Source organism: Lonchura striata, chromosome 3 (assembly GCF_046129695.1).
Source record: "Lonchura striata isolate bLonStr1 chromosome 3, bLonStr1.mat, whole genome shotgun sequence".
Lineage (NCBI taxonomy): Eukaryota > Metazoa > Chordata > Aves > Passeriformes > Estrildidae > Lonchura > Lonchura striata.
In genome coordinates, this window is record NC_134605.1 from 79300389 (window position 1) to 79325000 (window position 24612).

The following is a 24612-nucleotide window of genomic DNA, read 5'->3' on the forward strand; positions in this document are numbered from 1 at the left end:
TCCCCCAGTTTATGCAATTCCTCCACTAATTTCTGTTGCAAAATTTAAATTGGAGTGATAGCTCTATCTCTGCATTTAGCAATTTTAGGGTGTTTCTTGTGCTAATTAGTTATTTTGGGGGGTTATGGAAATACCTACACCTTCTTGTGCCAATGCATTCCTAAAGCTTTAGCTGCATGTGTATAAAAGTAGGATTTTTTTCTTGGCTATCTGCCTGTTTGATTTAATGTTTCCTAGTTCTTCTGCTGGAAGAACAAGTGAACAACTATCCTCTAGCTTTCCCCATGCCACTTCCGACTTGTAGGCCTGCATTAGGTTTCCTCATCTGTCTCATCTGTACTGAAGGTATAGGTTCTGAATATCTTAGCACAGCTTTTTTGCCAGTAAGCATGTGGCATTTGTAGTCCTTCGTTGCAAGGCTGGGCCTATTTTCTGAGTGATGATAGTCAGTTTGGGATGGATTTCAGTTGTCATTTCCACAATACATGTGGAAACAACTTCACTGTCTTCTGAGCATGCAAAAATAGAATGCTCTCCTCCTCCAGTCCTCTTTCAATACTTGCACATTAGCCTACAACATACTACAAATACATTGAATTCTACAGTGATTGCTCTGAACCCTCAGCTGGTAAACAACTGTTAAAATCTTCTAATTTAAGTTAGAAAAAAACCTAAAGATATTAATAGAATGTGAACTAAACTACCTTATGCTGCTTCTCTTATGCCTCTTTCTTACAAAGTCAGCTCTGGAGTATTTTGTTTGGGTGTAGATGTACCTGTGTGTTTGGGGATGATGTTGACTGAGAAGAGGTAAAACCAGTGACTGATGTTGGAAAAAATACTTATAGCATAGATACTTTACAGAAATTAGCAGTTTGATACCCTTTCTTTCACTGGCAGTGTTGCTATAGCACAGACATAAAAGCGAGAGGATTCAACACCTTCAGTCTATACATAAAATTCAACAGCAGAAGAATTCCTGGGAGAGCCTCATTCTTCCTCATTGCCAGGCTTGTTCTCTGCCTGCAAATATTTGGATAAATGTTTAGCAGAATTCAGGTGATTTCAACCTCAAAGGCCTTGAAATGCATTGTGTCAAGTCTGTAGAATCAGACTCCTCTTCCATCTTGCAGAACTAGAAGAATTAAAAATTAGTTAAAACTTAGTTACTCCGGGTTTTTGATTGGGACAGGGTGGGGTGGAGGGGGAAAGAAGAATCAATTAATGGATAGCACTGGATCCAGGGTAAAAAACTCCATCACAGAATCTGCCTGCTCCAGCAGGCCCACCACATGCTCAGGTCCATGTCCAGACAGGTTTTGAATGTCTTGGAGGATGGAGACTCTACAACCTCCCTGGGCAACTGATGCCAGTGTCTGGTTATTCTCACAGTAAAAAAGTGTTTCCTCATGTTGAGAGTATTTCAGTTTGTGCTCATTGCCTCTGGTGCTGTGAATCATACTGGATTTGCAAATGCTTTGTTTGCTCCGTTTGTTTTCCTGACTTAGTTAGAAGTGGAGTGCTTGAAGAATCAGCAGGATCAAAGTTAGAACTTTAGAAATAGTTTAAATATAAGGGGGATGAACTTCAATTTTAAGAAGTGCTACCTTGCCTGGATTTGAAAAAGTTTGAATATGCACAAAGGATATAACTGAAAAGAATGTTAAAAGAAAATATTACCATTAGTTATGTTAGCAAAGTTTCTTTGCTGAAATCATGTGACAATTTTAGATGGTAAGCTACTTTTTGTAGAATGGAAGGACTCTCAAATCTGCATGTTAAAGACTGAGACAGTAATACATGAAAATTATTTTTTCTGAAGGAAGTTTCATATATGTGATTCATCTGCTTTTCATTAATTTCTGACTTGCATTTTTCTCCTAAGAGACACAGGCTTTGCATTTTATAATGCAACTTATCTTTTAAGACAGAGAATTTGACTGATAAAATGAAGAAATAGCACAAATTTTTAATTAAAACAGATATTTCCAAATGGCTTTATTTTACCAAGGATCTTGCAGGGCAAATAGACCACTAGCCAGCTGTGCACTACATTGAATAAAATACAGACAGCAATCCTTTCCTGAAGTATCTTTATAATGTATAAATAACTTGGCAGCCTTACCAACCAGCCTAAGGACCAGGAATGGCTTGAAAAGCACACTGCTGAGAAACCCCAAGAGTGGCTCATTAATTTCAGAATTCTGCTGTGGCAGACACAGCACAAGGGGCTTGTTTTGTTATTACAAGTGATGACATTTGCTGCATGACCAGAGTGATCCACCCCTCTAGGGCTGTAGCTGGTGCATTTCAGAGCTCAAGAACAGTGAATTCTACAGACAAGCCTAAATTTCTAATGAATACACACTTTGGAAAGGTGAGGCATCATAGAAACTGAAGATAACATTCCAGTTGAGTTTCCTGGATTTTTTTTGTTCTTTTTTCAGGATATGATTGTTTAACTGTATATAGGTATCTCCAAAGCAAAAACTAGTCTCTTAGTCTATTTGTCAAATTAATTTTTTTTTTTTTGCTGCTTTATCTGTGCTACTCTGTAGTTGGTCTTGTTGTAATCACTGGTTTTACATGAATGAAGTCTGGCTGTAGCTTCAGTGTGGTTCTGCAATGGCTATAACTGCAAAAGAAGGAGGCAGGGTTTTCATATACCAGGAAAATTTAGGAATCAACACAATTTTCATTATGGTGAGAAGCTATCAAACTTCCAGGCATGTGCAGAGAAGCTCCTCATGTAAAACTAAGTCACCAGGTAAGTACCTGTGAATGTTCTTGGAAAGCCTATTTTTTCAATCAGTGTTTTACATAATTAAAAAGAAAAAACCCCACTGGTTTCAAGGATCTTTTCAAAGAATTACAGAATATTGTGAGTTGGAAGGGACCCATAGGGATCATTGAGTCCAACTCTTAAGTGAATAGCCCATGCAGGGATTAAGCCTGTGACTTGGTCTCATTAGCACAATGCTCTACCCAGTTGAGCTAATCTCAGGGTTTTCCTGGGCATGCCACTTTTGGCTTTGACATTAGGGCTAATAATGGAGCTACATTTGGAGGAATTGTGTGTCAGCCCTCGGCCAGCTCTGTGCTTCCTGCTTTCTATGTAAAATTTCAAAGGATCAAATAACTGCAACTCTGGGTCAGCTGTGATTTTAAATAAGGGTGGAAATCTGTTCACTGCATTAAACCTAGTCTTTTTATTGTGTTTGTTTCAATTTTATGGAGAAAAAAGTTAAATGCATAAAAAAGCTTTCCTCTAAAAAATGGGCCTGAAAGCAGGAATTACGTTCTCAAGAGTTTGCATCTACAGTTAGAATGACTGGCTGAGAATTATAATTAAGCACAAGAAGTTCCACCTCAACATGAATAATAATTTCTTTACATTGAGGGTGGTGGAGGACTGGAACAGGCTGCCCAGGGAGGTTGTGCTTCTCCTCTCTGTAGAATTCCAAACCCACCTGGACATGTTCCTGTATCTCTAGGTGACTCAACTCTTGGCAGGAGACTTGGACTGGATAATCTCCAGAGGTCCCTTCCAACCCTAATGGTTCTTGTGATTTTTCACTATTTTCATTATTTCCAGAGACCAAATGCATTTATGAAATTTAGGTAATATTCTGGACCACATCTGTACTATAAACCTAACACTGAAGCACCTTATGTAAACATATGAAAACAACATGCTTTGATGCAAATCCTCCAAAACCGGAAAAATTGGAAATCTGGAAAAATGCTCCCCAGGGCTGTTTTTGAGAATATCAATTTCACTCGCCAGCTGACAGCTATGTTCTTGGAAAAAGTTATTAACTTTTGAATGGAAAAAAGAATATATATTTTTATGAAGGATATGTTTAAAAATACCACTCAGGTTTCCACTAGAAAAGTTAGCTTTTGTTTTACTAAATTTTTTTTCAGGAAGTTTCATTTTTGCAAAGGTGGGGCAAAGTCAGAGTAAAAATTACCTTTTATCAAAAAATTTGAATTAAAAATTAGTCGGACTATTTGATAGTGTACATTTGTCTTGCATTTGTTCCTGTTTCAGACAAATCTGAGTGGTCTAGGTTTTAATGAAGTCTTACTGCTTCGAATACTTGAAGAGATCTTTTTTTTTAGCTTGTATCACTGAATACCAGTTGTATATTTCACACACTTATACGCCAACATGTGAGCATTTGTTGACACTGAACTAACCCTGTAATTGTCTGTGCTCGCTCCACTGCACAGGTTCAAGTGTTTTTAAAGTACTGGAGATATGCTGGAAGTATTTGGCCGGGCTCAGGGGCAGCAGGCACTGCTCAAATTGCGGCTGAGCTGCCTCTGGGGAAGTGAGTAATACTGTATGTGCCTTCCTGCCTCCCTTTATGCTGTCTTTATCTGGACACACAACTCTGGCAGAGATCAGTAGGTTGGTTTCCAAGTTTCTCGTGTGGGGTGTGCAAGCGCGACGTGCTCAGAACCGGGATTCTGAAGTGTACGCTCCAGCACGGAACCCGCCTCTGACAGCGCTGCGCAGGCAGACCCGCATTCCGCTGGGGCCATCGGGAGAAAGTTAAATCACCACGGCGGGCGCGCTCCAAGAGTGGCTGCGGGGCAAAGGCCCCGTTCCCGGGCCCGTTCTGCGGAATTCCGGAGCTGCGCGGCGTCCCAGCCCGCGCCGCCTTCAGCGCCGCCGACCCGGGGCCCCGCTGGACGCCGCCACGCCGCGCGGTGCCCGAAGGCAACTCCGGCTCTCCTCGGGCAGGCTGCCTCGGCCGGGCGGTTCTGCCGGGCCGGCAGCCCGCGGGGCCGGTGCCGGGCGCGGGGCGCCCCTCTGAGCAGGGGCGAGGCGCCTCCCGTCCCCAGCGCGAGAGCGCCGAGCGCCGCCGGGCTCGCCTGGCCGGCAGCCACACAAAGCGTGGCTCTCCCCTCCCTTTGTCTGCGTGGCTTTGTCTCCTCCGTCCCCTCCCCGCCGCGGGCCGGGACTTTCTCCCAAGCCCCCCCTCCTCCTGCGGCCGCCGCCGTTCTCGCCGCGTTTGTGCCACCTGCGCGCCGTGGGAACGGCCGCTCGCCCAATCCCGGTCCGGCCGCGCCGCTCCGGCAGCGCCGAGCCCGCACAGGTGCAGGCGGGCGGCGCCGGGGAGCGCGCGGTCCGCGCGCGGGGCTCGTCCCGCCGCCGCCTCCCCCCGGCAGCGCTGCACGCGGGAAGGCGGGAGGAACGCAGGCCGGGAGCGGCGCGCGCCGCTCCGCATGGAAGGCGGAGAGCGCGCGCGTGGGGCGAACACAGGGAGGGCGGGCGCGCGCGCGGGCGGGGCTCGGCGGTATAACCCTTGCGGAGCTGCCTGGGAGACCCCGGGTTCTGGGGCTGCGCCAGCGCGCGCGGCGGCGCCTCCTCCTCCTCCTCCTCCTCCTCTTCTCTTCCCTCTCCCCCCGCTCCGCTCCCGCCCGCCCTCCGCCCGCCCCCCCCGCGCGGAGTGGAAGGGGCCGGGGCTGGTGCCAGCAGCAGCAGCAGCAGCGGCGTGAGCGCTCGAGCGGCCGCCATTTTACGCCAGCTCCAGCAGCAGCACTGCCCGGACACACCGCCGCGGGAGCGCGGAACGGGGGCAGCGCCTCAGCACGCCGAGCCGCGACCCGCGCCCCGAGAGACCCTTGGCACACGGCGGTTCTCCCCCCGCAGACACACACAGGTCAGGGCGGCCGGGCGCTGCCGGGGCGGGAGCGGGCCGGGTGGCAGAGCGGGCGGAGGGCGGGAGGCGCACGCTGGGGCCCTGCAGCGCCGTGGGGCCGGGGCGCCGCGCGGTGGGTGGAGGAGCTGCCGGCGCTGCTTTCGCGGCCGCCGCTGTCGGGCGGGCGCGGGGCGGCCGGGCCGGTGCGCGGCCCCGGCGGCCGGGGCACACCCGAGCCGGGCCGGCGCGGGGCGCGTGGCTCCCGCTTTATTGTCCCGCCGGCCCCGCCGCTCCATTCATTGCCCGTGAGGGGCGCGGGGCGAGCGGCGGCCTCGGTGCCCGGCGTGTGCGCGGGGAGCGGGGCCGCCCGGGTTTGGCGTGGCCCCGGTCACGTCGGGAGCCGGTGGGCGATGGGCAGCGGTGTTTCCTGGCTGGGAAACGGGGCCTTGCATTGTTCCGGACGGCAGTGTGGCCGGGAGGCGGCGGCGGGGCCGGGAGGCTCCGCGAGCTCCCGGCCGGGTGGTGAAATCGGGCCCGGGGTGTTGCAACCCGCTCTCCGGGGGGAATAGGGTGAGAGGTGGGGAATGGCCGGGGCTCCGGGCGGGGGGGAGCCGCTCCTCCCGCGGGAGTGCTGCGGGGAGGGGGGGAAGTCGGTCACTGGAGGAAGTTGTAGGACATCTGAACGCGCGGAGCACGTGTTTCCATCGGGCTCATGGCCGCCGCCGCCGTGGGTGGGTGCGGGCTGGGAAGAGCGCTTTGTTCCTCTCGCTTGCCCGGCCGGCACCGAAGTGGAGGCGGGAAGGGATCCCGGCCGCGCCCGGGGCCTGGAGAGGCGGCGTGCGCCGAGGGGCAGCGAGTTTACAGCGGACAGTGGAGGCGGCAGCGAGTGTCAGTGACGGTATCGCGGTGCATGTGGCAGGTTTGCTTGTCCTGCCACCCCCGCTCTTGCCTTTTTGCTCCGTTTCTAACTTGTTCAGTGTCTTAGGGAGTGTGTTAGAGAGAGGGGAGGTGAGTCAGTGTCTGTCTGGGTTGTGTAAAACCTGCAGTGAAAGCTACCCCACCCCCCCTAGGCAGTGGTGTTAGGGCTTTCCTTTGTGTTAGTGCTTCTTGTGAGGAATTTCCTGCGCTTTGCAAAGCCAAAAAAAAAGTGTCAAGGCGGTGATCTGCTATTTTTTATATTTTTTTTCCCCACGACTTTCAAAGAATAGGGTAGTCTGTTGCATGTATTGTCACTTGAATTGTTCTACCTGAAGATATATCTAGCTTAATTTTGATGCTTATTGCATTTGAACAGATATCTGGAAACATGGCTACTGAACATGTTAATGGGAATGGTACTGAAGAGCCCATGGATACTTCTGCTGCAGTTACCCATTCTGAGCATTTCCAGACATTGCTTGATGCTGGTTTACCACAGAAAGTTGCTGAAAAACTAGATGAAATTTACGTTGCAGGTAAGATCTAAGACTTGCAAAACCACACGTACAATATTTTATTGGATTCTGCTGTCTTTGGGCTAAAATAGCAACTTTTTGTGGTTTCCAAAAGTATGGGAACTGCAGTTTTACCAAAATCTGGATGCTTTAGTCTCGGTAGTTCAATTCCTTGTAGTATCTTTCAGAGGTAGGTCCCAGCCTACTTGGGCTGAGGGGTGGGAAGAAGTATGCAGAGGACCAGAGCAACAGCTGTAACAGGCAACAGATGATTTTTAGGAGGAGCCGATTATGTGGTCTTTGTGCATTTTTTGCGGTAATTGTAGGTAACTGTAAGAAACCAAAGCCTTGGTATGCATCTTCTTGTGTAAGTGATACTTCCTGACATGGTGCTTGGGCTCATGGATGCAGAAGTTATGGTGTTGGTTTTTTCAGATGTGGTAATTGCCAGCGTTTTTTAAGCTTGATTTTTGGACTGTGATGGCCATTTTTAGTGCTGCAGTTTATTTGTATTTATAGTCTTCTAAAAACGTACCAAGGTACCATTGCTAGGCAAGCTAAGACAGCTTTGGTAGGTTTTGACAGACTCCTCTGAATTCAGCTTCAGGATATTGAAATTAAACTTGCCCCTTGTAACATCTGGGTTTCACAGAAGTCAAATGAATACATAAATGTAGTAACTTTTACTCTGAGTCTTACCTCTTTTTGGTTTTAATTAAAGGATTATGTGTCCTTAAATATTTAACTTCAAAGGAACTAAATGGTTTTTTATGCATAATAACTTATTTAATCAGTAATTGATTTAGAGGTCACTGAAATGTGTTAAGGATTCTACATTAGGTTTTACAAAGATTACTGACCAAATGTAATTAGTAATTTTTTTCTTTTCTCTAGGGCTAGTTGCACATAGTGATCTAGATGAAAGAGCTATTGAAGCTTTAAAGGAATTCAATGAAGAAGGTGCACTGGCAGTGCTTCAGCAGTTTAAAGACAGTGATCTCTCACATGTTCAGGTAACGTTTGGCACTTTACAGTATAATTGTTGATGGGTAAACTGTTGTCTGGGAAGAAGTCTGAGTCTCTTCAGTGATCCATGTGTGATATGTGAAATGAACACTGTATTAGTTCAAGGTGAAATGAGATTCCTGCTTGTCATGTTTTCAGAACTGAAGATTGTATTTTTTGCAGAACAAAAGTGCCTTTTTATGTGGAGTCATGAAGACATACAGGCAGAGGGAAAAACAGGGGACCAAGGTGGCAGATTCTAGCAAAGGACCAGATGAGGCAAAAATTAAGGTATGTCAGTAAAAATTAAAGTTATGAGGTCTACCTGTTGTTTGTTTTTCCAAGTTGTTGTGATAGTTATGTTGGTTGTTTTGGAACTGGCTTTTCTTAAAAATATTATTACAGATTACTTGTTATGTTTGTCATTGTTGAAAGCTGTCACTTGAAATTTTGTCCCGCCCATTTTTCTTTTGAAGTAGAAGGTTAATATACTGCTGGAACCAAACATATAAAAGTTAAAAAGGTTTCACAGTTTGTTCTATGTCTTATTGAGACAGTTACTCTATTTCACAGTAAAAAGTTTGTGTATGCTTGTCAGCATAGTTACTCAAGTTCAAAATGCATAAGTTCAGCTACTGCTGATTGGTTTTTGTGTTTCGTTTTTTTGTTGCTGTTTCCACTCCACCCCCTTAGTTCAGATTTAGAGCAACTCCACAATAGGGATACCATGTGTCTGAAAAAACAGATTGTAATGGATTTAGGATTTAGCCCGCTTCTTATGACATAATCACTCTGCTCATAAACTGTACCCCAAACTGTCTTTATGGGTAAATTATTTTTTGACCGTGTCTGCTGCTAGCAGAAGACTCCTTTCTCAGAGAGTTAGGCATATGATGATTTGTTTTAAAATTCTATGAATAGCAACTTTACCAAAGCTTAAGGAAAGGAAAACCATCTAAGCATGTTTAGGTGATGTCGTAAAGACCCTCCAGAGAATCTTTCTTCTTTGATGCTTCATGTAAATAGTATAAAGTTATCATTACAAATAACTTATGTACCCTGTAAAATTAGAAAAATCTCTTTTCTCTTTAGTTTGAGGCTGAAATGCCATTAATTATACATTTTTTTTAAAAAATGGTACAGTTTTTGTCACCGCCATATAAAACAACAGTATTACGAGGACTTGGTCAATAACTTCAAGTAGCATGGCTTTTACTGCTGATGGCTTTAGCATTTAAAATAACTGCAATTTTTTAGTTGTAAAATTGCTATCTCTTGACTATAATTTGGCTTGTTTAATATGCAGTTTCTTTGTGCATAGAGTTGATTTGTCTTTGTACAAAATTATTATGAAAGACTTAATTTCAGAGGAGTTTCTCATGTGTTTGCATGCTGAATGTCAGCTAACGTTTTAAGTTGGTATTATGCATGTAACTATATCTAACTCTGTCTGTAACTACATGCAGTGGTTCTAATGAGGGTTAGTTGTCCTGGGATCCTGTATATGCCTACAAGGAATTTGAAGGGGGGATGATAAGAGAAAAGAAGTAGTACTATCACTTTGGTAGCTGGGTACCTGAAACAGTCTGTACAGTGTTCCAGGGTGTAAGCACTTAAACATGTGTTCTTTAACTTCACACTTATGAGTAATCTCATTAAGTGCAGGGAACTCTTCTGCATAAACGTCTGCAGGATTGGGCATGCCAAAACAAGAAGTGGCTCAGACTAAGATCTTCCTAATTAAAGGGAAGCTCTGTTACTATTATATTACTTGACTTTTTTTTTTTTTAAATGAAAATGAAGGAATTGGGAAAACTGGATGTGAATCTCTTAATTTTCTAGCAGTAATAGTTCTTACAGTTCTGTTAATTGTTTTGCAAGTTTCTTGTTGAAGTACTAGCAATAGGTTTGTTTATGGGAGCTTCAAAGCAGTACAGTTTAAAAGGAATTAGAAGCATGTCTGTCTGTGAATGAAGTGCAGCTAAACTTGCTCAGTTTGTATGTGATTTTAAAATTTTAAGTTTCTTACTTGAAGGCACTGTTGGAGAGAACTGGCTACACTCTTGATGTGACTACTGGACAGAGGAAATATGGTGGACCTCCTCCAGAGTCTGTATATTCAGGACAGCAACCTTCTGTTGGTACAGAGGTAAGAAGGAGAAGATGTTTATGTAGATGTAGACTTGCTCATTGGAAATACTTTTTATAAACAGTGCTTTGTATGTCTGTTGCAGATATTCGTGGGCAAGATTCCAAGAGACTTGTTTGAAGATGAACTTGTTCCATTATTTGAGAAAGCCGGACCTATATGGGATCTCCGCTTAATGATGGATCCACTAACTGGTCTAAACAGAGGATATGCTTTTGTCACTTTTTGTACTAAAGAAGCAGCTCAGGAAGCTGTTAAACTGGTAAGTTTTCTTGGATTTTTTTCTTTTTTGATGAAGTGCACTCTGGCTCAGAAGCAGTTGTCCTCTTGGTCCTAGTGCATAAATGCTTAAAGTGAAACTGTTACTGTTAGATTACTTCATAAATTTCCACTAGGTGTTAAATTTATTTCCTCATTGCACATGAAGATTTTCTGACTGCATTAGCAACAGGAGAAAAAAAAAGCTGACAGCCTGCTGTTTAGTCCAGTTAGATGAGCCTTTATTATTAACCAAAGTTGTATTAGCAGTAGTGACTTCTGAGGTGTCTGCATCTGTATGAGTTCTGGAGAGCAGTGGTGGTGGAGTTGCTGTGGTACAAGGGCAATGCTGGTCAGGGTGACTCTGAGTCCTGGTGTGTTTCTGCACCAGCAGGGGGCCCAGGCTGGAAGAATACTTCAAAGTCACAGAATTTTATAAGATACTTCAGATGGGGGAAAAATGTCTCTTGAGCCTTGAAGGTCTGTTCTGTTTGTTGCAGCTGACAGGAAAACATAATAAATCCTGCCAATCTAAGGAACATTCCCTCTGTTTTACACAGAGGCATGAAATAGTTTGATGTGGTATACTTCTAATAAGCTTCTCAGGTTTATGCATGAAATGCCCATAACTAAAGAAGAGGGTGGGGAGAAACACTACCCTGATCCTTGCACAGGGCCTTTATTTTCCTAGCTAAGTTAAATTTGAATTTTTTGAGCTGGTTACAGCTACACTGATACAGCCAAGATTAGTGTGTGGTATGACTTGAGAGTGCTAACCATACATGTTCTGAAGTGTACTGATACTGTCTTGCTGTAGTAGGGTTAACTAAAAACCTTGGTTTGTAATGAGGTGTAGCTTAAACTAAGGTACCCTATTGACAAGTAAGTCAATTGGTGGGGAGAAATCAAACTGAAAATGAGAATTTGTTTTGAGAAAGCACACAAATACCTGCAAAAGCGGAAGTACAAAACCGATGTGGTATATGCGGATTAGCTTTTTAAATAAGAGCAGTTGGTTGTTCCAGTGTGCAGTTAGATATACTGGGATAACTGTGTGTTCTCTTTGTACTTTCATTGTCAACCTAGCTGTTGAAAGTGTGTGTGAGCTCTTAAGAGTTAACTCTTAAAACTTACCAGAACAGTGAATCAAATCACATAAGTTCTCAGAGGCACCTAGTAAATTAAAAAAAAAAAAAAAAAACAAACCCAACAATTGTTCTTCATTTAGCTGGATTTTGCTTAAAGGCAACATGCTCTGGAAAGTCATTCAAGTCATGTTTCCAGAAAAGTAACATCAGATCCTAGCCTCGGTCTTCCACTAAATGACACAAGGAAAGGAGCTACTTGATGTTCCTTTATGTCTGATCTTTGATATGCAGGAGAAAAGCACACTGTGTTCTGCTTGTGAGTCAAATAGCCGCTGAGGGTAATAGCTGAGAAGTCTTGCAGTTGATGGAGTAGTCTTTCTACTTTCATGCTAAACTCTTAAAAAGTAGTGTTAGTCTTAAATTGGATTCTGTGATATGTGTCAGGTTTTTTTGGAGTGATTTCAACCATAGTTGACTGAGTAGTTTGGTATACAAGTGTCCTAAGTTATCTAGAAGTTATTCCCAAGTTATCTGTCTGGTTTGCAGGAGTATTAGCAAATTGTGGCTGTTGAGTTCAGTTGAAAATTGTAGGTCTATAACTTGTATTAGTTACACATGCATGGTAGATACTGCTGAAAGACCTTTTCGAAACACTGAACACTTGGTCCTAGCCATTTTTATAATCTTTTATTTTAACAGATGGTGTTCTTTTTGATACTGCCTGTAATCTCAGGTGTATACAACTTCCCGGCTTTCTGGACTCCTTGGGATAATGGATCTTTTTCCAAGAGGCTTTTTTTTTTCCAGGACAATATAGAAAACATTAGATTAAAAGTCTCTGTATTGCCTATAGGTTTTTGAATAATAAGAGACAGCTGTGGTTTTGTCAGTACCAAACTACAGTAGAGAATTAACTAACCTGTTTTCAGGCTCCTGGAATTTGTGTAACATATTTTGCATACAGATCGTGTTTGTGTGGCTGCTGTATATATCTTCCACAGTCTGTAGGTCAACTTAATGTAAAGCTGAATTAAAATTTCTGGATACACTTAATGTTGACTTACTTTATTTGTTAGCAGGAAGTCTTGCAGTTTAAAAGGTTGAAATCTTGATTTTGTTTATGCATATGCATTTTTAAGCCATTTATAATTAATTACTCTTCATATCTGTAGTTCGTCTCAGTATCAGGCCATAGTATCACTCCATTTTTGTTTTAAGCGCAGCCAGAACTATTTTAAACACAATTTAGGGAATTCTCTCAGATTTTTGTGACTAGTATTAATTTAGTGTGGTTAACTCTTTGCTAGTTAAGTAGAAGTGGCATCTCAGATGTTCACACAGTCATTCACTGTCAGAGTATGATTATGTTTCTTTCAGTCACTTTTTCCCCTGTTAAACTGTTTACTTTGTACTCTTCAAGAATTACAATTCCAGTTGTGTACTTTTTTTGCAGTCATGTTCAGTCCTCCTTCCTATTTCATAAGAAGTTGCTAGAGTTAAGTTTTTCAAAAGATTTCTTTGTGAATAAGGTCACTGTAGATATGTACAGAATAAAAACTTTTGAGGTGAAGCTTGTAGGAAAACATACTGAAAACTATTGAAGCATTCAGTATATTTTTGTCTAGAACAGGTGTAAGCTTGATCAGAAGTACAGGTGAGTTAAGCAGTTTGCCAACTATCATGGAGGTACAGCTTGCCATTTGCTTCTAGTAAACTAAAATTTGTGAAAATTTAAGTTTAGTAAAGTGACAGGACAGACCTGCATATTTTGACTTGTTAGTGAGTAAGTTCTTATATAAGTCAGTGAGAAAAAACCAAAACTATTACATTGTCTAGAGGGTGGCAATCTCTGCTACTGACTTCAGAGACAGATTCCATGGTGACAGGAGGGGGGAAGCAGTATGCTGACATAGCTACTTTGGTAGCCTGACTGTTTTGGCACTTTACCCAGATCATGATCTGAGCCTTTTTATGGCTAATCTGAGTTTGCAGGTGGTGTGCAAAGTATTTACCTAAAAATTACCAATTTGATGGTCAAGAACACCTAACTGAAAACTGTTTTCTCTGTATATTTTTCACATGCAGTGAAAAATAGTGGTTAGTACATTGGAGGATAAAAAATCTACTAGAAACTATCAGTGGAACTGCAAAATGGTAGAAAATATTAACTCTCATACAGCACACTGAGTTGTATGAGAGACTCTTACATTAGATTTTTAGCCAAACTTTGGTGTTAGACTTTAGCAGGAATAGTTGGATAATACTTTCTATTATCCATATAGAAGAGAGTATTTAATTTGAGAGGGACCTGCACCGGTCATCTAGTCCATCTGCCTGTCCATTTCATGGCTGACCAAAATTGTTGCTGTCATCTTCATCATCAAGGGCATTGTCCAGATGCCTCTCTTAGACCAGGACAGATTTGGGGCATTGACCACCTCTCTAGGAAGCTCCAGTGTTTGAGCACCCTCTCAGTAAAAAAAGTTTCCTAATGCAAGGAAATGTTTCCTAGTGTACAGTTCAGTTAGTGAAGGATCACTTCCATAGACCAATACACTTCTTTAAAGGTGTTTTTTTAGAAGACTCCTTTTTTTAGCTACTATAATCTGTCTCTTCATTAATGTGTGTGTTTATTAGTGATGATAATATATATATGCAGTCTTCCTATGCAGCTAGCGCTGCTCCTATTTCAGTTTCCTACTTAAAAATCAACTATTCCTCTGCCACATGGGCAGCAGATATGGAGATATAAGTCCTTTGTTGTCTCCTGCTATGTTTTGAGACATAATTCCATTGTGAAGACATCATTCCACATCCTTTTCACATGGACAGTTCTCCTTTTTCCTCACTTCTGGTGCAGTTACCTAGTTTAGAAAATTTTCAGTAGTGGAGTTTTTGTTTGTCCAAGATAAATATAAATAAGCATCTTACACCAGATTTTATTGCATAAAAAACATGATGGGGTGGAGGATAACTAGCTTAGGTAGTAAGATTTACCATCAAGTACAAAATAAATCATAGAATAAGTAACTAGATTAAATATTAAAAATCTGTTCTACTACTTGGCAATAAGATGTTGACCACAAAATTCATTTTCTTAGCTAAAGAACTGTCTGTTGCAGGGCTTGCAGTTAGAAGTGGGTTGATGTACCAGCAGTTGTCCTCCCTGCTGCTTATATTTGGATGGTGCATGTCTTTGTCTGCATGTCTGAAAGGCATTTTTTGATATTTTCTTAACAGATGCCTACAGTAATACTTTTTTTTTTTTTCCTGCTTAAACTGCTGATCTGTTCAGGGTATCTTCCAGATGCTATGGGAGAAGCATTTTAACACAAGTCTTAGGATTTCAAGATTAGAAACTTATTCTTGCTGTTGACTATTTTTCCGTGTATAATGTTTCTGCTTTGGAAAGTATTTGCCAGTTGCACTTGAACATTTTGTGGAGAAGACCTGATCATGAAATTTTTTTTAATCTGTGGAACATCAGAATTAGGGGAGGGAATTTGACTTTAATTGTAACTCATGTCTTGTATTACACACAAATCAAGAATTTATAGCTACAGCCTATAGAGGAACTTGCATTTTTTTAATGCATGATTGTGGAGGGAGAAGCCTTGACCTTGATGACTTGCATGGTTCTTATGAAAAAGTTGCTAAAGAAAAAAGTGTTGAGAGACTTGAACAAGGAAGGAACAATAATTGTTCGCTGAAATTGTGGAGATACTTTAGAAAACATGGGTATACTTCAGAGTAGTTGAATATGCATAGTAAAAATGTGTTAAGCTGCAAAAATTTAATATATTGCTCAATTCTGGGTTTTTCAAAGTTAAATATTTGGTATGCTGCTGTTGCAGGGGCATGAAAATTATTTGTAACTGATGATTATCCAATAATATTTTTGTTGCAGTACAACAACCATGAAATTCGGTCTGGAAAACACATTGGTGTATGCATCTCTGTTGCCAATAATAGGCTTTTTGTTGGCTCTATTCCTAAGAGTAAAACCAAGGAGCAAATTGTTGAAGAATTCAGCAAAGTAACAGGTGAGACAGTGACAATGTTTTATAGAGGTGGAAAGTGTCAAATGTGATCAGTGATGAGCTGTCTTTTAGCTTATAGTTGAGTGATGATGAAAACAAACAGAGATCACTCAGCATTTATCTCAGCATTATGTGTTGGGGTTTGTTGGGGTTTTTTAAAACCTGTAGTTTTGCTGAGGCCTGAGATATTTGTAATTGTACTAGATGGGTGGTTCAAAGTTCTATTTGTAAGAAGTGTCTAATGTTTAAAAAATCTGTTCAAAGAAATTTGAATTAAAAGTTTAATAATTTCAATACTAATGGATGTTCGAAAACTTCTCAGGGCAAAACTTGAAAACTCAAGGCAGAAGAATGTAACTGGTTCTGTGGTTTATAATTCTTAAATTTTAAGAATTTCTTTCTGAACATTTGAACTTGCTGAAGTACTGTTTTTCTGTTACTGAATGATAGACTTCAGGTTCTTTGGAGCAATTAACTTTTTAGATACTGAAGTCATGCAACTTTTATCTCTTGTTGTTTAGACATTATGGAAAAAAAAACACACTGGTAAGTGTTGTAACTTAGGGATTTAATAGGTGAATTGACAAAGCAAAACTTTTGGCCACCCCTAACTCTCCTTCATTCAATTAAGAGAAAGAATATTCTTCCATAGCTACAAAGACAACCTGCACTTTATAATGCAAATCAGTGAATTGAAAGCATAACAAATAAATATTTTATTTCATTTCAGAGGGTCTCACAGATGTCATATTGTATCATCAGCCTGATGACAAGAAGAAGAATCGGGGTTTCTGCTTCCTTGAATATGAAGATCACAAAACTGCTGCTCAGGCCAGGCGTAGGCTAATGAGTGGCAAAGTGAAAGTCTGGGGAAATGTTGTTACAGTGGAATGGGCTGACCCTATAGAAGACCCAGATCCTGAAGTCATGGCAAAGGTAATAGAGCTGTAAGGGGACCATAGTACATTTAAAGTGCTCTGTTCCAAATTAGGTATTTTCTGGCATTAACCTAAAAGTAAATAACATCTTTTCAGCCATCTTGACAGGGATGTTGTAAGTGTGATGATAAGAAATTAATATACCTCAGAAATTATGTGGATTTAAAAACTCTGTGACCTTATATTATTTTGTGTTCCCAAGGCTGAATAGTGAATTTAATTCTTGCCATATGACGCATAGGATGTTGTAGTTAATTTTTTACCTGGAAGTGATGATGGTGACTCCTAGAGTTAAAATGGTTTTGTACCCTAGTGTTTGGAAGGACAGAAACAGAGATACCCTCACAGAACACCCTTAATTATTTTTGAACCTCTAACTATCACTTCAGCATTAGAAAGAACATGTCAGTGTTCAAATGTGCACAAATGTATTTCAAAGTTGCCATTAGCAGTTACTTCTGATAAGTTTGGCAATTAGCTTGTATTTGGAACCCGGTAGTTATTTTTAATTTGGGAGAGTTAATTCTTTTTATACCTAGACTGGCACTATTTCGGATTTCGAGTATTGAGGCGAAGCTGAAGTCTGGACTGTTAACATTTTGAAGTATGTTGTAGCAGTTGTTTTATATATGTGCCTGGTATTTTGCCAGAAACAAACTACCTGATTTTTTTTTTCCCCCCCATCAGATACTGCCCGACCCTGTCTCTTTCAGTTGTGTTGTGTAGCTGAGTTGTTTAATGGAAACTCTTAGCTAGCCCATATCCTTATCTCTTTCTCTTTGCTTGCTTTTTGTCTGTGCTTTTACTCTCATCTGAGACACGTCACTTGCTGGAGTCCTACTTTGATGGACCTAGTAAGATAGCTTGGCTGGGATCTCCTCTTTGGTGAGCCATAAGGGAAAAGGGTTGGGGTGGGGGCTCATTTTAGGGAAAAAACTGCTTTTGTAATACAGGTATTACAGAAGCTTTTGGACTATCTTGTCTGCAGACTTTATTTTTCTTGCCCAGCATGATAGACTGTCCGCAGCAGGGAAATAGTCTTGCAGGTCAAAGTTGTGGAAAATGGCACTTCCTAAATACCGCAGCCTGTGTGTTTAGTTTCTGGGCTCAAAAGAGAAGAGACCTAATTCACCAAACAGTTAAAATAAATATGCAACAATTTCTGCTGATGTAACAAAATAGATGGAAAGGAAATTATAGGGGACATAATCAAGCATCTCTCCTAAGTAAGTTTGCAGATGTGCAGAGTGAAAGGCTAAAGAAATTAAAGCTTGATTGTGGTTTGCCCTATTTACTGTACAGTTTTTTGAATGTGTTAATACCTTCTATTGTTTTGTATTTGAAATGGGACATAGAAAGAGAAGAAACATGGAAATGAAGGAAAGAAATGTAGAAAACATGGAGAAAAATCAACTTGAATACGTCTGGTGCCACATGCCAAAGATAGGACATGGAGCTTGGGTTGAAGATGTATGGAAAAGTGAGGCTCTATGAATAATACTGAAAAAATAGAGAACATCTGGGTTGTGTCTGAAGACAGAAACTGAGATGATAATTGGCGTCTGACCTTCCTCACTGGCTGCGTCCTTTAGTTTATTCTTGCAACAAGGAAAGTCTCTACACCAGTCTTTCTTGGCCACCATCAGTACCTGTGCAGAGGCTGACTGTATCTGGCCCTTCTCTAAGTGTAAGGTTTATTTTCTCTTCTTGGTATCTTTCTTCTAAGAGAAAGAGCAGCAGAGCTTCTGCTGCCATCAGTAATCTCCTGGATGTGAGCTGCAGGTTGGCTGCAGTCAGTGCTTCTGACTACTGTCAGGCCAGAGCAAAGGGAAATCTATTGACCCATGTCATCTTGAACATTGCTATGGTAGAAGACTCTGGAGGAGACTGTGACTAGGAGAAGTAGGTTGTTTTTATCAGAATAATCATTTGGTCACCAGTTTTCTTGTCACGACTGCTAGAAGAGCAAGTCCATAAGAGCAAGCTGTAAGGAAGACAAATTCACATATGTGTAGCCAGAAGGTGAACAGTGTTGTAAATTCTTCAGAAGTGGCATGTCATTTCATCAATATATGGACACTTACTAATATAAATTTCTGAAATGTCTACTCGAGTTTTTTTTCCTTTGTCCTTCTGATAAAATGTTGTGGAAAGTACTGTATGGGTAAATACTTATAGTTTAAAAGGACTGTTATCTTAAATACATATTAGCTTGAGCATGATGAGCGATGAAGCTAGATTCTCAAGCTAGATGGATGTGCTACAGGAGATAAATGCTTGTGCTAACAGATCAGAGTATACTTGGTTAAAGTATTGACTTCTGGTCCAAAGTGAAGTTTTTTCCAACTTCACAAGCAGCTGTGTTGATAGTTTATTTTCTCCTAAGAATCATTTTGTTGCCTCTTACACCTGTAGTCTAGCTAAATTTATTAATGTTTTACTTGATTTCTGTAGGATGGCTGAGGCTGCAGAGGACGTTCTGGAGTGGCAGGTTAATCAGCTAAATAAAGTCTTATGCTTGTGGCTGACAGATTACAGGACAAGAGACAGGGCTAGTAAGCCTTGGAGAATGTGGCCTGAAGTGTTTGTGCTGTAGGTAAGAGGAGGAAAAGGAGCAGATACCAGAAGTTTTGGGATAGTCTAATCTTAAGCAGATTTTAAAATGAGAGTTCTGCCTTTAAAACAAAATGCTGGTGCTGGGTATATTGCTTGTTAGGAGTATCTATGCATTCTTGGGGTAATAATGTGTGAGCTTTAATGAAGAGGACTTCTTTTTTTTCCCCTTCCCTCCCTTTTTTAGCTGGCTTAAGTGAAGTAAAAATGGGTTCATCTTCTCTCAACCTATGCTTTAACCTGCCTAATGGCTTTTACATCATCTTTGACTCATTCAGTTACACTTGTAATCAGTGACATGAGCAAAAGTGTTTAGAAATTCAGCTGTTTGAGATCAATGGATTTGTCTACATTGGGAAAATTTAAATTAATTGTTTTTTTATTTCTTCAGGAAACACTATATTTGCGCATCTTGTAGAATATAGTGATTATCTAGTTTTTAATCATGTCAGTCATCATGGATTTATTAGGCTACTTAGGATTCCTTGTGAGGTTCTAGTTTTCATCCTTTTCTAAAGAACAAGAATATGGAACGTTTGCTTAAAAGTTAGCAGTTTTCAAACCCCTTGATTACATCATGAAACTTCTGTAATTCATTTCCATGGAATAAGGTTAAGGTAGCAGTTAGGATATTTTACTAAAAATGGTTATTGGGTATATGTTACAATAAATAAAGGTTGCTTTTACCATTAAGACATGTAGGAGAAGCTTAATGCATAATAGGAAACAGCTTTCCTTGTGGAGTTGGCTATGACTTCTATGATCTGAGAATCAACAGGAGTTGATTGCCAAAGTCTAGAGTTGATATACTGGGTTAGATTTATGGTCTGTAGTATCCCTTCTTCCAAATTCTGCATCATATCCTAGGTCAGCTAGTGAGTGAGACAGATTTATGAAAGTCTGTCCTGGTTTTTTTTGTAACTTAGTTACATAGCACTTCTTCAAAAACATTTGGTCCTTTCACATTTTGTGTTACTTGTGTTGACCTTCAGGGTCAGGAGTTAGTGCTGCCATGTGCAGTGCTCATTTGATGTTATCAGCCAATTTGAAACCAGTAAGAGCAGAGAGGATGTAACCAGAAGTTGCAGTCTTGCAGCTGATTGGCAGCTCCATTGTAGGCAGGTAAGACTGAGCATTTCTTGGCAGTAGGAGGTGATTAAACTGTCAGAGCATGGTGCCAGCACATGGAAGGAACTCTACTCAACAAGTTGAAGAGTCTTTTAAATTGTGAGAACACATGGATGGCATCATGTAGACATGCTCATGTCGAGTCATTGAGTGCAGCCTCGGCATGGACACAAGGATGAATCTTTCAATACTGTTGGGTCACTAATAGGTGATTCCTGCTTTCCAGTATATGTTGTTTGCTATGTTAAGTAAGGGTTTATTTTAAGCTTTTGTCAGACTGCTCTAGATTTTCCTTTATCCTTTGCAGTTGGTGATTGATGAAATTTATATTGGTGATTTAATCCATGTCAGGCAGTCAAGAGTTGGATGATTACCTGCCTTTCTGATTTTAGAAGATGCAGAGCAATCTCTGTGTAGCTTAAGAGTCATATTGCTTTAGTGAGCTGGGGGAGGGAATAAACTTACACAGTTATTTGGGGGGTGACTCTTCCTCAAGGGAACAGCACAGTTTGGCTTCAGAAAGTTGAAGGATGACTGGCCAGTGTCAGCCTTAGTATCCCCCTCTGTCTGCAGTTCTGTCTTTCAGTAGTGGCTTCAGGTCACTGAGAGCTCCCCAGGCAAGCACAGTCCTGACATTAGGTGTTTGGTGTAGCTATAACATGGGAACCCCAAGTTAAGCAGCTTGGAAGCTGCAGGCCTGTCACCTCTGACCTAGATATTACAGCGATGACTGTGCTGCAAATAACTGAGCTAAAGCCTGTCTAAACAATTAAATGTTTTGATAAGTTAATTGTTTTGTGTGTAACCAATTCTGGTTACCTTCTCTCAAGTTTAATAGTGTTCTGGGTTGAAGGTAACTGCTGGTAGGATCCTTTTAAACACTAACACAAATTGGATTGACTTTCAGGATACTAATAGATAATCATGTTTGGTAACAGATTAAATATTTCTGTCAGGGAATTTTGGAATTAACTCATGCTGTGTGACTATTTATGTGTATATATTCATATATATGTATATAAAATGCTGTACAGAAAATGTAATGATGTTTTTTCAGTTCTGCCAATCGCACTAACTTGTGAAGCTTCATTTTGTGTTTGAAATTAGATCATACTCCTAAGTTCTTTTTTATTTTTATCCCCCTTAGGTAAAAGTTTTGTTTGTACGCAATCTCGCCAATACTGTAACAGAGGAGATTCTAGAAAAGGCCTTCAGTCAATTTGGAAAGCTTGAACGAGTGAAGAAGCTAAAAGACTATGCTTTCATTCATTTTGATGAACGGGATGGTGCTGTAAAGGTGAGTGAAGAGGAGTGTAACTGTGTGTTGTAAGTAGTGTTTGGAGCTGTATGCTTTTTCTAATTTGAGAAAAAGCTTTGTCTGGAGAAAGGGTAATACACCGTCACTGATAACTTTGTCCTCTCTGGGTGTCTCCTAGGATGATGCAATTCTAGCTTGAAAAGTGGATCTTAAATGCACCTGCACTAAGTAGTTCTGCAGATGAGTTTTTAAGATAATAATGTTGTTACCATTTGAAACTCAAGTGCCAGAAGTTGAATTACTCTTCTCACCAAATTATTGATAGAAATCTAAAGCAGCTTCTCTAGGGCAGGTGATAAAAACTTAGGTAGTGTTTTTTATTCATTTTTCCAGGAATAAACACTTTTTTTTTTTTTTTTTTTTCCCAATGAAGGGTGCTGGAGAATTTAGTAATTGTCATTCCTGGATTTTGCTAGCCCAGTCTTGATATCATGTGTTGTTAAGGAAGGGAAAGTAATTCCCCTCCTGTCTGTAGTGTATCCATTTTTTTATGTTCTGTGGGTGGATTCAGGATACAGGGGGATTCAGTTTTTCTTACATATCCATATGTCTTAAAGCAGATGCTTAGGAAGATGATGGGAAAGAGTCTAAGCTATGTAGAATCCCTAAAAGTGGTAGGATCTTTAGGATTCCTCTGCTCAAAATTAACTTGCAGTAATAACTGTGGCCCATGGGAATTGTACATGGCAGGGAGGCTAGGGGAGGAGCTCATGGTTTGCTGTTTGTTTTGTGTTTTTTTGAGGAGAGGGTTGTGGGGAGGTGGTGGTTTGGATTTGGGGAGGAGTTGGGGTTTTTTTGTGGTTGTTTTGTTCATTTTTTCCCTTGTAATCACAATGACTTGTTAATTTTTGGCTTCTGGTTGAAAAAGTGATATGTATTGTAAGTAAAATAAAGGAGTAGTGGAATATACTGAGCTCTGCTGTTTGCATGTATGCTGACATTAGGAGTTTATTCATGGATTACAAAATGTGCACTTTCAGAGGACAGTTTTGTTACTTCATTAATTGTAACAGTTTGCAAAGATTGAAGCCTGTTTTCAGTTTTGAGAGGAAGATTTCTAAACTGATACATGAAGTCCTTGTATTTGAGAGTCAAGTTCAGAGGAAATGCATAACTGGAACCCATAATACTATGCTGTCTGATTGTCTAAATTTTTTTTAGCTTTATATTGTTATTTTAGCTCTGGATAACAAATTTAGAAATGCATACTGTAAAAGATAGAACAAAATTTAAAACTTCAGTTATGCTTGGAAGTATATTTAAAGTCTGGTTAATTCCTTCAGGCAATGGAAGAAATGAATGGCAAAGATTTAGAGGGAGAAAACATTGAAATTGTTTTTGCTAAGCCACCAGATCAAAAAAGGAAAGAACGGAAAGCTCAGAGACAAGCGGCTAAAAATCAGATGTAAGTGTAAATGCATGTAGTTATGTTGTATTACTTCTGAAAGATATGTATAATTCTGTTGAATTAGAACATCTAAGTATTCTGTTAGACATACTGTAGTTTATACAGATTCTCTGGCTTCTCTGAAAAATGTTGAATTCATTTTTGTTTGCACAAAAAATCTACCAAATGATAATTTAGGTACTGTCTCGCTCTGCTTATTGAGGTGTGAGAGCACTGGAGGAACTTGTCTGAAGGTCATGAAATACACATCTTGCTTTTTGTTCTAAATTTCCCTGTACTTCTGCAGTGATGTCACATGGATGAACTTAGCATTTTGTGGTCCTATCAGCAAGCTTAGTAATAATTGATACAGCGCCTCCTTTTTACAAAAGTACCCACTGAAAGGAGGGTCCTGATATTTTCTTGCCACTTCCAGAAGATACATCTGCCTATGAAGCTTATGAACTCATACTGATAGGGATCTTCTACTAGTAAATGCTAACTAAACATGGTTAAAAACAACAACAAAAAAAGAGGCAATTTCTTGCTGGTGTGTTCTGCTTAATGTTCTCATGTGTTTTGCTTCCTGGATATCTTCTTGCTTTCTTAACCAGATTCCCTCCCCCACCTTACTTCCAGAAATAACTTGGAAGTGCTGTTGTGCAGCATCCAAGAAGATGAAATAGTGAGGTTGCAGGATTAGTAGAGATTTCCACATGGTGACCTACTGTACACATGGAGTTGGTTAAGTTTGCCCTGCTTATAGTTCTCTTAACTTTATTAGCCCTTTTGTTCTTTCTTGGGCATCTGGTGTTATTGTAAGAAGTGAATTTCTTCTTTAGCTTCTCTTCAGTGCTAGGCAGGCCTTTTCTGTTCTGCTTAAATCTTTTGCTGATACAGCTGTACTTCTGGCTGTGTGTTCTGCATCTTGGCAATACCACCATAAATACCTGTTCATTTAATTAAAAGATAGAAAGCAGTTGAAAGTGGCGCAGTTTCCCTCTCAGTTGTTGGTATAGTTGTGTTGTCTCTGATTGGATATAAGCTTTCTCACATTGAATTTGAGTAATCACAAAAAAACATCTCACTGCAGTATACAAACATGTTTGCTAGCTCAGTATTCAAAATATAATAATGGCCTGTATCCAATGATGAAAAGGAAGATTTTTTTTAAATTAACTCGAATTGGTTATTATACTGTCTGATTCCTGCTCCCCACCCAACTCTTGACTGCAGATTATCTTATACCCGGTTTACTATTTCAGGGTAGCATGCATGTACTTATAACATTGGAAGTCTTCTGTCACCTGCCACCTCTAATATTAACGTGCTGTATTTTATCTGCATCCCTCTGCTTTTGTTTAGGATGTGCTTATCTCATTTGTGGAGGTAGGTACAGTAGGACTGTCTCTCTCACTCTAGGCAGAGATATGGTAATGCCACTTGGGCAGTAGTTCTTTCATTTGGGAATTCTCTGTATTCCTTTGATTTTCTGAGCTGTTAAGGCAGTAGGAAAGCAGCAAGTTTTATTAACTCTGGGCATTTTCTAGTTTTGAATATACCATTCATTAGTGAATTGTAAGGGTTTTTAATATTCTTTG

At 40.8% G+C, this 24612-nt stretch overlaps 1 protein-coding gene across 3 annotated transcripts in view; it reads left to right on the top strand.

Annotated features, from left to right (window-relative positions):
* Nucleotides 1–5437: 5437 nt before the first annotated feature.
* Nucleotides 5438–24612, top strand: part of SYNCRIP (synaptotagmin binding cytoplasmic RNA interacting protein) — a 25849-nt gene continuing 6674 nt past the window's right edge. For 2 of the 3 annotated variants that reach the window (XM_021545857.2, XM_021545866.2), the window contains exons 1-10: nt 5568–5675; nt 6949–7108; nt 7982–8100; nt 8276–8383; nt 10128–10241; nt 10327–10503; nt 15495–15630; nt 16358–16563; nt 21454–21603; nt 22908–23029. In XM_021545857.2, coding sequence (XP_021401532.1) covers nt 6961–7108; nt 7982–8100; nt 8276–8383; nt 10128–10241; nt 10327–10503; nt 15495–15630; nt 16358–16563; nt 21454–21603; nt 22908–23029 — 1280 coding nt within the window. In that variant the 5' untranslated portion in view covers nt 5568–5675; nt 6949–6960. Of the gene's footprint in view, nt 5676–6948; nt 7109–7981; nt 8101–8275; nt 8384–10127; nt 10242–10326; nt 10504–15494; nt 15631–16357; nt 16564–21453; nt 21604–22907; nt 23030–24612 lie in introns of all 3 variants that reach the window. The other variant, XM_021545874.3, reaches the window with a different exon arrangement.